At 43.8% G+C, this 15,023-nt stretch overlaps 2 protein-coding genes across 2 annotated transcripts in view; one reads left to right on the forward strand and one right to left on the reverse strand.

Annotated features, from left to right (window-relative positions):
* Positions 1–8,596, forward strand: part of SLC7A6 (solute carrier family 7 member 6) — a 30,336-nt gene extending 21,740 nt beyond the window's left edge. The window contains exons 7-13 of the mRNA XM_015587696.2: positions 264–408; positions 1,197–1,320; positions 1,535–1,638; positions 3,458–3,554; positions 5,379–5,535; positions 5,603–5,779; positions 6,224–8,596. Coding sequence (XP_015443182.1) covers positions 264–408; positions 1,197–1,320; positions 1,535–1,638; positions 3,458–3,554; positions 5,379–5,535; positions 5,603–5,779; positions 6,224–6,318 — 899 coding nt within the window. The 3' untranslated portion in view covers positions 6,319–8,596. The remainder of the gene's footprint in view (positions 1–263; positions 409–1,196; positions 1,321–1,534; positions 1,639–3,457; positions 3,555–5,378; positions 5,536–5,602; positions 5,780–6,223) is intronic.
* An 894-nt stretch (positions 8,597–9,490) lies between these two features.
* Positions 9,491–15,023, reverse strand: part of SLC7A6OS (solute carrier family 7 member 6 opposite strand) — a 6,534-nt gene continuing 1,001 nt past the window's right edge. The window contains exons 3-5 of the mRNA XM_006909794.3: positions 11,940–12,143; positions 10,863–10,983; positions 9,491–10,233 (exon numbers count right to left, since the gene is read on the reverse strand). Coding sequence (XP_006909856.1) covers positions 10,103–10,233; positions 10,863–10,983; positions 11,940–12,143 — 456 coding nt within the window. The 3' untranslated portion in view covers positions 9,491–10,102. The remainder of the gene's footprint in view (positions 10,234–10,862; positions 10,984–11,939; positions 12,144–15,023) is intronic.

Consider the following 15,023-nt stretch of genomic DNA (forward strand, 5'->3'; position numbering starts at 1 on the left):
CTTTCCTGAGGGAGTGGGGTGGTGGTTGTGTGCAGGGAGTGGTGGTTACCATTCTTTTGGTGTTAAATTATGTTTTTTTTTCCTTCCCCCTTCCCTCTTGCTTTTCTCTTCTTTTCTTCACCCTCCTCCTTTCTCCTTTTTTTCCATCTTTCCTTTCCTGATACGTCCCCTCCCCATCCTTCCCTTCTCTTTACACCTTCTTTCTCACTTCCCTCCTCCTTTCTTTTTTCTTCCTGAACCCCCACCAACCTTTGCCCCTGCAGGATACTCTGAGCACTTTCAGGATGTCTTTGAGGGTTCCACCTGGGATTCGGGAAACCTCTCTCTTGCTCTCTACTCTGCCCTCTTCTCTTACTCAGGTTGGGACACCCTTAATTTTGTAACAGAAGAAATCAAAAACCCAGAAAGGTAAAGGCGGGCTCACTCTCTCATTCCCCAATGTGGCTGGAACTCCTGCTGGTAGAGGGCGTGCTTAACCTCTTGCTTCCCCTTGTCCCTCTGTCTCTCATCCCTCCCTACTCCTCTAGCTCAGAGGGATGAGGGGTTAGGACAGGAAGGAGTAAAGGTGGGAAAGCCCCTGACTCCCAGCCCTCATGTTCACATTGGAGGACCCCAGGGTTCTTCCCCGAGGAGTGGGCTACAGCAGACCCAGCTGGGCTGAGGTGGCAGGCCCTTGTGCTCTGGTCCTGACACTGAGGCCTGGTGAGCCAGAAGTTTATTCTGTGCAACCAGGTCCCTAGCCTGGCCTCTAGTCCTTAGAGGACACTGCTCCTTCAGTGGGACCCATTGGTCCTATTGTGGGTGGTGATCATGAGCTATCTTCACAGAGAAAGATATCTGTCCGGCTGTCTATCTGTCTCTCTCTCTGTCTCTCTCTCTCCGTTTCTCTCTCTCTCTCTCTCTCTCTCTCTCTCTCTCTCTCTCTCCACGCACAGAAAGAGGCCATGTGAGGACCCAGTGAGAAACACTCTCTCTCTCTCTCTTTCTCTCTCTCTCTCTCTCTCTCTTTCTCTCTCTCTTTTGTCTCTATCTCAAAAGAGTCCAGGGGCTTGGGATACCGACTCACTCTCGGCCACATGGGAAAGAGGTGCTTTAAAGAGGCCAGGGAACTGTTTAATGTCAGAAAAATCCCTTGGTGAACTTTGACCCCAAGGAGAGGTTGGTTCTAGATAGTTCTTTCTCACTTGTCCTGACAGAAATCTGCCCCTGGCCATTGGGATTTCTATGCCAATTGTGACGCTCATCTACCTTCTGACCAATGTGGCCTATTACACAGTGCTGAGCATTTCAGATATCCTTGGCAGTGATGCCGTGGCTGTGGTGAGTTTTTTGGGAATCCCTATTTGCTTGTCATCTTATGATACTGAATGGTTCAATCTCTCTGCAGCCGCTCCAGCTCTGCAGGGCAAGGTGGCAGGTCTAGGCCAGAGGGTGGGCTGCTCAGTGGCGACTGTGTTTGTCCCGACAGCCCAGATGCAGGAAACTTAGGAAACCCTGTTTTATGCTGAGTGCCCTTTCTGCGCTCTGCCCCCAGACATTTGCTGACCAGACATTCGGCATGTTCCGCTGGACCATTCCTATTGCCGTTGCCCTGTCCTGCTTTGGGGGCCTCAACGCATCTATCTTTGCTTCATCAAGGTACTGTATCTCTGCTTCACCCATAACAGACTCCATTATTTAATTCTCTAAGGCTTTGAGTGAGCCCATAAGAGCTCTTCTTTTTCCTTCTTCCTCTCTTGGAAATAGAAGGCGTGTGCGTGTGTGTGGGTGTGTGTGCGTATGTGTGTACACATCTGTATGCATGTATGTGCCTTAATGCAAATGTTTATGTGCTGGTAGCTCATGTTTCCGTCTGAAGTGAGGACAGATTGGTAGGAGAGGAGGAGGTGGAAAGGAGGAGGACGGCAGTAGCTTGGCGTAGGGACCCTGTCAGGCACCAGCCTATAGGCTCCTTGTGGGTTATGGCACAACCCCAGGGTTTATTCCTTCAGTAAATGATTACTGAGCACTTGATGGGTACCAGGCACTGGTACAGAATGACTCTGCCCCTCACTTCACAGAAAATTCCGAAGCCGACAGGTAGGCTCCTGCTCTTCTCTTTGTGCAGAGACTTATCTATAAGAGCACTGTCCCTCCTGTGGTTTCAGAGATGGGAGCAGTTGTGCCTTGCCAGGCTGACTCTGCTACCTGGTCTCAGGGTTCCAGACTTCCCTTCTTCTTCAGCACTTTGCTTCATCAGTTGTCCCTTCTCTTTGGTGGGTTGGAGCCATCTCTACACAAGCTTCTTTCATCTTCTCCTACAGAAGTCACAAAACGGCTTTCCCCATCTCCCCTCTTCCTTACTGGACACATTTCTTGAGAGAATAGTTTGCATTTCAGCAGTCATTCATTTATTTACCCATTACACTTTGGCTTCTACGACTAAACTGTTCTTACTAAGGATACTAGTGACCTCCTTCTTAGTCTCCTTTCAGTCTTTGTCCTACTGGACCCACGAAGCAAATGATGCTGACAACCTTCTACAGTACTTCTAAAGCGATTCCTGTGGCTTCTGTGACACTCTGGTAGCTAAAAAGAAGGCTTCTTTCCTGATTCCTCTTCCACTCACCTTATAAATATTACTATCCCAAGGCCACAAACATTCTTACACCAGCCTTCAGAGACCACACTCTCACGCCTCCAAGCCTCTTATGCCTTTGCTTGCACTGTTTCCTCACCCACCCACTCACCTCTGGCAAACTCCAGCTTTTCTTCCCTGCCCAGATGTGGTCATCTCTTGCAAAGCTTTTCGTTCCTCCAGCCCACCCCCAGACCTGGTGAGTGCCATGTGCTCCATGATGATGCTGACTGCCCTCCGTGGCGTTCCTTTCTCTGCTGCTCTGTTTCCCAGTCAGTAGGGCTCTTTAGGTGCAGAGAGGAAGGCTGGGTTGTCTTTTTGAACTCCAGGCTCATCCTGGCCTATCATATATCAAGAGCTCAGGGAAGGTATATGGAGGGCACAGCAGAAGTCTGGCTGCCTTCTTTAAAAAGCCATTGTGTTAAGTATGAAATCTATGGGGTGGCAGAGTGAGGGTACCCCTGGTGGGATAGATTGGGTGCCAGTGGGTGATGGAAAGGTGAGGCATCCAATGGGTGATGGTAAGATATCTGTGATTGAGAGAAGTGGGAGTGTCTGTGGGTGATGGTGTATTCCATAGCTAAGGGGCTGGAGGTGTCAGCAGGTAGCAGTGGGGTAGGACGTTTATGGGTGACGGTGAGGTGCCCAAGGTTGAAGAGGGTGGAGACATCTGTGGGTAATAGGGGTAGGTTGGGCTGGGCATGCATGGGGAACATGGGATGCTCCTGAGAGATTACCTGCTGCTTTTTTCTGGGGCTCTGAGCCTAGTTTGTCTGAGTGAGGAGTGTGGCTGCATGGTTGAGTAAAAGGATAATGCTGACATATTTCTTGTCTCTCCAGGTTATTCTTTGTGGGTTCCCGGGAGGGCCACCTCCCTGACCTTCTGTCTATGATCCACGTTGAGCGTTTTACACCCATCCCTGCTTTGTTGTTCAATGTAAGCTCTGCTGGGGGTGTGTGGGGCCCAGATATATCTGTGTAGTACTCTTCATGAGAAGACTGTAGTGTGGGAGGTATAGTAGCTTCTTGAGATACTTCCCGAGCTTCTCCTTGTTTCTTCCTTTTTCTTAAAATTATTTTAGAATATAAAACTTAATCGTTTTAAAGAAGGGAAATGCTACAAAGGAACACAAAAGTGAATTTGTAAGATTTTTCTTTTATGACAGTGCCTTCTTCTTCCAGCTCCTCCTTATTTTTTAAATTGTTAAATCATATTTAGAAAAGAAACCAGACCAGTTGTACAACTATCCAAGAGGCTTCTATTCATATCATAGACATCATAGATTTATAAATAGTAGATGGCAGTAGTGTTTTATTACACCAAAATTAGTAAATTACAGAAGTGTTCTGACAGATGAAAGAGTCCTGAAAAGACCACCATTTTCTAATTTGCAATGTGTTTTATATATATAAAAGCTAACAGGGACCCGGAGAAAGGCCTTACTCCAAGATCTGAAATGCAGTGAATTTTTCTTGTCATTAAGTCTTATGTGGTTTAATTAATTAAGTTTAAGTTTTGGATTCATCTGGAATTTATATTTTGGTGTACGGAGTAAAGTGGAGAATCACTTAATTTTTTTTTTTTCAAATGACTAGCCAGCTATACCAATATCATTTATTGAATAATCTATTTTTCTATCATTTTCAAATTTTTTATCATATAAAAATAATAATAATAGTTAATTTTTTAGAGTGCTTCATATGCACCAAGTATAACAATATGCCCCTAAAATATATCATCATCTCAACTAATCAGCACTAAGCTTCATTATTTGTCTTTATACTGAATCGCTGAAAACAATGAGGGTACTTCTTCAGTTTTTTTCCTCCTGGAATTTTCTTGGCAATTTTTCATATTCATTTGTCTTGATGAACTTTGGTATCATTTTGTCAAAATAACAAAAAACTCTCAATATTTTGATTGAGATAGCATTGAATTTATAAATTTAGAGGAGATCCAACATATTGTCTTTTAATTGAATAACCTTCCACCTCACTTTTCTCCTCTCAATAAAGGATTCTGCTTCTCTCACCAGAATGGGCTCTTTTTGCTTTAAATCTTTTGTTGATAATCTGGGGTGAAAAGATAGGTAGAGGAAACTCCATATTCTTTTTTTTTTAATCCATAAATATTATACAAATTTTAATAGCTTAAATTGTACATACAGCCAAATAAAAACTTGCATTAATGATTGGTAGAGCTGGCATCATAGGAGCAGTTTGCCATATTGTTGAAGTTTAAGCAAATCTGACCTTGTCCCAGGACTGTAGTCCCTGACTCTGGTCTTCCAGAGCACTTTTGTTCCAAAGGGCAAATTCTGTCGAACCTTTCTCCTCAGAGGTATGGCTCCATTTTGCTAATCTGCATTTCTAAGGCACCAGAACAAGTGAGATGGTTCTGGAGGAATTTGCCCATTTGTATTCCAGAGGGCATGATGTGATTCATGTTGAGGTTGGTGCATTGATGTGAGAAGGGCCTCACTGTCTGCCATCAGAAGAGGAATAAGGTCTGGCTTGTTACTGAAGTGCTTGCAAAAAAAGGGAGGCGTTGAGTGGAGGAAGGGCCCCCAACAGAAGAGGGAGAGACGACACTTTAAAAGTTAAGGTAGAGAACAGACCTTGCTGATGCCAAGGAGTCACTGAAGAGAACCAGGGGTGATCCAGCGAAGTTAAATCAGCAGTTAGCAGATCTAGTGATGGTGGAGTCTCCTGGGGTCTGGTGGTGACATTGCCCCCTCCTGGTTTCCCCTTTCTCCTCCAGTGTACCATGGCACTCATCTACCTCACTGTGGAGGATGTTTTCCTGCTCATCACCTACTTCAGTTTCAGCTACTGGTTCTTTGTGGGCCTGTCTGTTGCTGGACAACTCTACCTTCGCTGGAAGGAGCCCAATCGGCCCCGGCCTCTCAAGGTGCGTGGCTCTGGGAAGACTAGGAGGGTGGGCCATCTTTCCAAGGTGCCTTCTTCCCCATGCCCCCATCTTTCTGTTATTTCCCATCGTGTATTGCGCATGCTCCTTGTTTCTGGTGATTGTGCCCCTCTATGCTGACACCATCAATTCCATCACTGGCATTGTGATCTCCCTCTCCGGGGTCCCCGTCTACTTCTTTGGTGTTTATTTGCCAGAGTCCCGAAGGCCACTCTTTGTTCGGAATGCCGTAGGTGAGCTTCTCTTTGCCCATTACTCACTGGCTGTGTGTGTGTGTGTGTGCGTGTACACACAGATGCTTGTAGAGGTGGGGGTGGTGGCTAACAGCCACCCATACTGGTGATGTGCTAGAGGCCATGAGACCTGGCTGCCCCACATGACTTCTTCTCTTTTGATCTTGACATGATCACTTTAATTCTATCTTTGGAGTCCTATTTGGGAGTTAAAACACTACCTCTTGAAAGTGCAATCTACATGGGAGGAGAAGGAGTCATGCCTCAGACTCTCTGGTTGCGCATGGACCGGGGACGTTGAAGCTTATTGGGGTGAAGGGTAAAGCCTCCACAAGGGAGAGGTGGGAAGGGAGCCACAATATGTTTTCATCAGCCTTGTGGTGTTCAGATTGGGGCTGTAGATGAAATGTCACCTGTTTGCTAAATTCTTCTCTTTTCATTTAGCTACATTCACCAAAGTCACCCAGAAGATTTGCTTTTGTGTCCTGACTGAGCTAGATGTAGCTGAAGAGAGAAAGATTGAGAGGAAAATTGACTAGAGGCCAGAGCTGGAGTTCCCTGAGGCCTAGAAAGCTGACAAGACTGTATGGGCCCAATCCTCTTGTAGTAAAGGAGCCTGTTGGCCCACATTATGTAAAGGAACTCAGAGCTGATGGCCTACTCATGTGGTCACTCTCATTGGTAAGCTGTGGGAGGAGGCTCAGGGTCTGGGGCCAGGCTGAAGGTGGGAGACTTCAGAGGGTGGTGATGGTGGTGGAAATGGTGAATTTTGTACCTGGTGGGTGGGTGTAGCCCTTAACGCTTACTTGGTGAGTTGCACTAGGGGAAGAGGAAGTGCTAGCTAGGTTAATAGCTGTGGCTGGTGGTTTCTGAATTTGCTCGCTTGAGGTTTGAACCAAGGGCATCTACAAAGGGGCTGCATTTTGGAATGTTTTCCTCTGACCAGGTCCAAGCACCTGACTTGAGAGGCCTGAAATGCTACCATTTCTTCCTTGAGAGAGTTGTATTCCATTATTTATTGATGTTATTTAATCCAGAACACCAGTTCTTGCAAAGCATTGTTCATTCATCTACAGGATGCAAGTCTGTTTAAAAATTTAAAGTACCCAAAGCCAAGTCTCTCTGTCTTTAGAAGTGTCTTTATATGGCCGTGGGTCAGACTGTGGCCAGATTTTTTTGCTTGGTTCGAGCAGTCTTCTCTTGAGTCTTACATGCAAAAGTAAACTTTAAAGATTGTTTTACTCATGTACCTGTTACACTTAAGTATGCAGATAGTTCAGCAAGGACAGATGAACAAATTCATAAGTCAAAAGTCTGGCAATACTGCTATTCTGAAGGATAATCCTTTATTTTACTTAATTAGTTGATAGAAAGTACATCTCTGGGTTTATGGTATGAACTTTAAGAGGACAGAAACTTCTACTTCTATAGTTTGGGTGGGTCACTTGAATTCTTTCAGTTGTCAATGTCTCATGGACCCAAGCTACCAAACAGCTCGCCCCTCTCAGTAAGGGTCGGTGCGAGGGACTGCTGTGCAGACCCACGCAAGCCCACCTTGGTGCTAGAAGTGGTCATTTTCTTTTTTTGAAAACCTCACACCAGGCTGCATCCTCCTCCTCCTCTGTCCCCGACACCAGGCTTTGTTTACACTGAGCCATCTCGGTGTGGATTATCAAGATAGTGCACTCCTCTCCTGCCTGCCTCCTTGTCCCAGGTCTGGTGGGGCTGCAGTCTCAGGAAGAGCTTGGTATTTGTGGGGACTTCTCTTTTCTTCCTGTGGAAATCATGAAGACTCTGGGAGAAAGCTGCTTCAACCTCAATCTGGCTCCTTAGCAGACTGCACGACTAGAAGCAACTACTTCTGGTGCTCAGGCTACTCTTTAGCACCCACGTCAGTCCAGAGCAGTAGGTTTGTCCTAATGGGTATTCCTTCATGAGCAGCATAGCAGCACTGGATTGTACAACTGTCCGTGATGCCCCTAGACCCTGACATCCTGGGCTCAGGAGAACCTGCTGGCTTGGCATACGCCATAGGCTCCTTGTCCTTGGGTTTTAGAATTGATCAGTGGTAAAGGCAAGAACTCTGAGGCAGTCTCCCTTTCTGACCATTTTTCTCTATCAAACTGGCCCCAGTCTCAGACAAGGGAGTAACCTTGGTCATACTTGCTCAATAAAGACAATTTAGGGGAGCATGCTTAGTTGCTTTTGGTTCAAGGCATGCATGTGTGAGACCACAGGGGGACATTCCTGCCATCACGGGTTGGGGATTTGCAGAGCAAATTCCTGCCTGGCAGCAGGGAATCTTGTGCAAAGGCTGACTTGCCTAGACTATGTAAACATGACTCCTGTCTGAGCCAAGCTGGCCCCTGTCCCAGGGATCCTGTAGAGCTAATCCTTTAAGTAGAGTTTGTTCACCTTGAGGGTCCCTGAGCCAGCCTTTAGCTTTCTTCACTCAAGTAGATGACCAGCTAATCCCAGGAACTTGGTTTCCCAGTGGCTCCTGGGGGAAGCAAGGGCCTCACACCCCAGATGCCCTTACACTTGCTTAGTGAGCCATGTCATCCTCCTCTCATTACTGGATGATGACTGCATTTCCCCACTGTGCTGGATACACACTGTTCTCAGGAACTCTTCTGTGGGAGGGAGGCCAGAAGCTCCCTACAGCACTCAAGCATCATGGTGGAATTAATTCTCAAGATTTTTGTTGTCTCCTGGTGTGCTAACCCCTTTTGTAGTAGGTACTGTGTGAAGCTATCAGCCCTTTAATGTTGGCAAACCTTAATGAGTACATAAAGAAATGAGTGCATTAAAATGGTAGAGTGGTTTTTAATTCTTTGTCTCTATACCTACAGGAGTCTAAAATGACTAGTATTGGACCTGTTACTTGCAATGCTGAATTGTACCTTTGTGGATACTTAGGATGGGAAACCAACAGTGTGTTGGTTATAGCCTCAAGAGTAAAGCCTGAGTAAATATAGAATTTAATCATTTTGGCAGGTTTATCAATGCCATGTAGATAGGAAATAATGTAGGTAAAGACTTACAGAATGAATATAGAGTGAAAGAATGAGTAGAAAAGTAGAGATGCTTATGAAATCTTGAAAAGAAGTAAGGAGATGTATCCTTATGTGATTCACCTTCCCACGTGAATCTGTGGCTGTAGGTCGAGAGGGCACACCTTGAATAGAAGGTTCTGTGTAGTTCCCTTAGGCCCATGCTGTATAGTAGCTACTAGCCACATGCAGCAAGTTAAGTTAAAATTAAATTAAAAATTCAATTTCTCAGTTGCACTAATCACATTTCAAGTGCTCAGCCATATGTGCCTAGTGGCTACTATTGCATGTACAGGTATAGACATATTCATCTTTGCAGAAAGTTGTGGATAATGTTACATTAGGAGAATAAGTGCCAACTCAGAGTTAAGGTATCTGTGGTTTGGAAAGGGGTAGGAAGAGAGAGTTTGCTTATGAGATACGAGTTCTGGTAACAAAACCGGTCTTTTTGGAAGTAGTTTCTGTTGGTAGTGTTGGTGAGTGCTTGAATAAACATTCCTCACTTGCCTGAAGTCCTTAAGGTCAATTCTAAAACTATCTTACTACCCTCCCCCTGCCATTTTTGGTGGGGGATGGGGAGGAGAGAACGAGAGAGAGCACGAAGGCAAAACACCTAATATATTCAGATTTAAAAGGTTTTAAAGGAATTACTTGCGCCCATATTTAAAGTTAGTTTTTATTAAATGCAGAGTATCACATTCACATATACTTTGTTCCTTGGCACCACTGACAAAGGAAGACAGCAATCTTTATATAACCGTATCAGTCAGGAAGCAGGGAGGTAGAGACAGCTATTAACACCCTTCACAGCTCAAGCTGATGCTGGTTCCTTCCCTAGTGGCCATTCTTGTAAGGGACCCAGTGTCACCCTTCTAGATTCCCTCTATCTAGAGACAAAAAACAAGCTTTTACTTGAGGCAGGTGGCCTGTGGTATGGGAAAGCTGAATCTTACTGCTGATAGAACAGGAGACTCTCCTCCATTTACTGGCTTCAGCGTAGGAGAATGAGAAAATGCCTGGGCCGGGAAGCTTCATGTTTATGGCTTCCCCGCCCCCAGACTGTAGGGGCACTTTTGACGGAGGCAAAAGAGCCCTACAAAAGGAGGGTGGAAAAGACACCCTCCTTCAGCACATGTTTTTACTGGTAGGATGGTGCTGCTGGACATCCTTCCATGTGTTAAACTAGGAAACCCATTACCAGGGCAACTGGCCCTGCAGTCACAAAGCCCTCAAGGGCCTATGATAGAACCTCATGGATATCCCAGGATCATCAGTCTGAATCCAGGTCATGGGGGCTGTCATAGCCAAACTCCTTCTGAACATCCAAAGGGTATTTGCTCCATATCTGTGGTCTGCTGTTGCCTCTTTCCTCATCACTGAGGCTGTTGTAGTCATCAGAGCCTGGAATGAGATAACAGGAATGGGCCCCAGCTATACGATTTTTTAGGTGATCGTGAGAGTCCCTTCCCTTCTCAAAAAGGTCTGGTTTTTTTGTTCCCCATTATAAAATACTTGTTCAATAAAGAGAATTTAGAACATTTAAAATAAAAAACCATATTCCTACCATCTAAACCAAGTCCCCTAACACCGGAGTACTTTGTCATTTCCCCACTAAGTATAGGATTTTTTTTTTTGCTGTATTAGTTGTATCATAATTTTGAACCTTGCCCTTTTTTAACATATAGGCATTTCCCCAATAGAATATTCCATACTTTAATTGTTCCTCCATTAACAGACACCAAGAAATTCTTTTTGTTGGCACTTAGAACCTCTCTAGTACTTAGACCGAAGCAGGGACAGGAACACTGGGGTAGATGTTTTGAACCCACGTCTGACTTACATTACAGCTTGAGAAGCCCTGCTGGAAACACTGGTCTGTGGGTCCCCTACAGTTACAATCTTTTATGGCTGAGCTACTGGAGCTCAATGGCAGAGAAGGAGAGCCAGTTAAGATGGACCTGTCAACTGTGCTCACGCCTCAGTCTTAGATCCCACCTGTCCCTCCCCATCCAAGGCTGTCATCCATCTACCTCTGGAATCTTCATCTCTGTCACTGCTCTCCTCCTCTGGGTACTCATTGCGCCAATTATTCTCACTGTTCTCGTCATCTTCATCTTCATAAATGTCCTCTGGTTGTTGGTCATCATTCACCTGCACATTTCCATATAAATATAAGTCAAAATATCTAAGGTTTTGGTTTGGGGGAAGCTATTAGCAGACCAACTCGGAGTTGTCATTTAAGTGTGCCATGTGAAAAAGAGGCAGCCTTGGCTTAGTTTGACTCTGCTTCACAAGAGGCTGCACTTAAGATATAAGAGGGAGATACTGGCCTTACTCCACTCACAAGTCTAGCTCCAGGCACCACATTCCTGGTGGGACAGACAACTCCACCAGAAGGGAACGCACCAGGGTGGGAGGGAGAGACAGCTCTGAGTAGGTGATGGCAGTGATCTTCAAACTCTCAAAGGACAGCCGGGTGAGAGAGGGATTATACAGATTACGGGTGATTACAAAGATCAGAACCAAAACCCAAGTGTGAGGGCTGCAGGAAGGCAGGAGGAGGGGCTATGAATGGTCCAAGGTAGGTGCCTAAGATTATACTTATAGTGTAGGTGTAAAGTAAGGTTTTTCTCTCATAATAAGAGTATGACAGGTATTACCTTAATTTCTTTCATTAATCATTTTAGAATGTTGTACAAATAATGTCAGGAAGTTGGCTTTCTTAATCCAAGGTTTTCCTCTTATAAGATACAATTTAACAAAAGGTTTTGTTCTCATTCATGTTAAGAATTTCTGGTTTTATTTTCTTTTTATTATAAGCCTCCATACATTTTTCCTCCCAAGATTGGGGAGGTATAAATAATAAAGATACTGCAAACCTTGTAAAAGATTCATTAAGAGCAAAAATTATCAATGTAGACTTTCTCCCACAATTCCCTGTACTAAACCCAGGTTCCTGGATGGCATTTAGAATAAATATTTCCTTTTAAGCAAGGACAAGAACTAAGAACAACGTTGATCAAGATTGGAACTCAGGGAGGCAAAGTACCCTGACTCGAGAGTCGCTTAGGCTGCCTCATGCCCCTCATCCTCATGGGTCCACTTACCAGCTCCCACTCCTGGCTGTAGGGCTGTACAGAGAGGATGTTCTCAATCCATCCCGGAGTGGCCATCTCCAAGTAGTAAATGTCATATACATAGTCGTCCTTCTTTTCTTCCTGGTGCCCGACTCTTGGTCCATTTTCAGATACAGTCAACCGCTCACGGATCAACTCTACAGAATTGCAGAGGATCACATCTGGGTCAGATGCCTGTAAAGAAAATAGCAGATGATAACATGCATGAGATAAAAACATGGATGTTCCAAGAGAAAGAACCTAAGAATTGGGTGAAGGAAGCTTCCCTACAGTCTCTATGTTAGATTCAACATTTATCTCCATGACCTACTAGTCTCTTCTTAGTTATGAGATTAAAAATAAACAAGTATTTCTTAAAAAAAAAAAAAAAAAGTAACATGTAGTTCTTTTGAGATAGAAACTTATACAATAGCCTCCTACTCTTTTGTGTTTGGCTGATGCAAGAGCACATGCACAGACTGGCCTGAGGAGAGGGAAGGGCCAGCAGAGCTGGTGAGTCTTCCCCTAGGTCTTCCTGAGCTCCTTTGGTATGATGTTCTCTCCTTGGAGATCTGCAGGCTCACAGCTGACCCCAAAATGGGTCTGCATCTTGTGTGGCCTATAGGGGCCAAAGGGCAATTCCTAGGCTCTGATGACCACTACCAGCCACCACCTACCACTTGGCTTGTCCACAATGACATCCTGCTTTTAACCACAAACCAAGAGTGGATTCCCCTGTAACTCTTTTCCTGTTAGAAAGACTAGCTTAAGATGAATTGCCTCAGAATGGAACTGGCCCAGGTAAGATGTGCCCCAGGGGCAACAGACTGTGTTATCCAGGGTACAGAGGTCAATTTGGAAATCAAGGAACATGCAGCAAATGACCCCTTTCGATAGGTTCATCACAGTAGGCTGTGCAGCTCAAACCAGACACCATATGGGGAAGGGCATCCCGTAGCCAAAGCAGAAAAGGGGAGACCAGTGCTCTCTATCACAGGCTAATGGGAATCAGTTCTTTGCTCCAAAGTAAAAAGGAAGTAGAGATGTCAGTTTTTGTGCAGACTCTTAACCTCAAAGCTGTTTATAAGGAAAGTTCTGGCTCCAACTCACAAGTCCCCAGCCCTCAGTCCAGCAAATTATGCAGTGATTTTTTTTTTTTTGCTATCTTTTTTCAAATTTCCTATATAGTATTTTCATAAAAGAAAATTATTTTTAAGTTTAGTCTATGTATATGCTTACCCACATTTTCGATTATACTACACATCGCATTTTCTACCATTAAACATATAAGTACTTTCCCATCTTCCCAGTCTTCATGGTTATTAATTTAAAGGTCTAGTTGTGTAGTCAATTTCTCAGTTATAATTTTAGCCTCCATATACAATGTTGCAATGAATGTATAGTTTCCTGCATTTGAAAAATGGAGATAAAAGTACCTACCTCATAGGGTTTTTGAGATGATTAAATGAGTTAAAAGAAAATATAACAAGTACTTAGCACAATACTTGATGCATTGTAATTATTTAGTAAACCAACAGCTTTTAATACCACAGCTATTTGCTAGGATAAATCCTCGGGGTGAGATTACTAGATAAAATGAACCGAATAGTTTCACTTTTTCAGATTAAGTAGTAATCTATTAAGTAGTACTTTCTTTGCTTAAAATAAATGATGTCAATTTAAAGATAAACCCACTGTAATGTGGCACAGAAATGCTATCACTAATTTTTAAATTTCTTTAGATTTTTGGATGGCTTTAGAGTCCAAACAATAAAAATAAATTTAAATGGTTTTAAAATAGGCCCCAAGCTATTGGATTCCTGATATGTAAAGCTATGCTGCTTTCCAAAAGACCTGTATCAGTTTTAAGCACTACGTCATGTACCATTTTAATCACAGCTTTGCAAAAACCTTTCCCCTGCTAGTCTTAGTAGGCATAAAACTCAAGTTTGCTTTCTGCTTAAATTCATGTTTTTAAAATAATTACTCAGCAAACATTTTAGATGTGTTTATAATTTGAATTGCATTGTTGGGGAAATCTGTGTTCACATCCTTCAGTTTATTTTTCTTAAAAATTGAGCTATTGATTTGATTCCACTGAACAATGGTTTAATTTTAAAAACTATTTGATTGGTAACTCATGAATTACTTTTGGTAAAAGATGTGGCTATATACAACAGTCCCCAGGCCTTTTTGGCACCAGGGACTGGTGCTCCTATGAGAATCTAATGCCTGATCTCAGGTGGAGCTGAGGTGGTACTGCAGTATTGTTAGAGGTGGGAAGCTAGAGCTGGGGAGCGGCTGCAAACACAGATGAAGCTTCCCTCTCTGCTTACGTCCTGCTGTGCTGCCAGGTCTTGACTGGTCAGCAGCCTGGGGATTGGGAACTCCTGGCTATAGATATCATACCCAAATTGCTATCCAGCTATACTAGCACCATGAGTAAATAAGTTCTACTTGATGTATTTTGAATCAAAATTTCATTTTGTAAAGTTAAAAATATATTAAAAGGAGTGAAAAAGTTTTTAATGCTTATCATGAGGAGGAGTCATGTCTTAGGCTGAGAATTTTCTATTTCTATGATCTGCATGCAGACTTTTTTTGGAAGTGAGGTACAAAACACACTTATTAAATGTAATGTAGTGTTAATAACACTAAGTGTGCATTCTAGATCTAAATCTCCTCAAACTTGATATGCTTCCCAGTACTACTCCTTTAACCTTCCTTTGATGAATTTTCCTATCTGCTCTATCTTTCTTTACCTTGCTCAAAATCCTCCAGTAATTCCCCAGTTCAGGATGAAAAGGCAATGTGCCCTTAGAAAGTACCCACAGGATCTAGTAGACATCCTTGCCCCAAATTCTAATACTATTCTCCCCCAGATGACTGGGCTCCAGGCATAATGACCCTGAAAAACACCAGACAAACGTGGCTACAGAGCCTTTGCAATTACAGGTCCTCACACTGGAATGCCTCTCCCCAAGATTTACACAATGCCCTGCCATTCGCTTCCTTCAAGTCTTAACTCAAATGTCATTTTTTTCATTGAGACTTCTGACATGGAACCACTCTTTC

Source organism: Pteropus alecto, unplaced genomic scaffold (assembly GCF_000325575.1).
Source record: "Pteropus alecto unplaced genomic scaffold, ASM32557v1 scaffold42, whole genome shotgun sequence".
Lineage (NCBI taxonomy): Eukaryota > Metazoa > Chordata > Mammalia > Chiroptera > Pteropodidae > Pteropus > Pteropus alecto.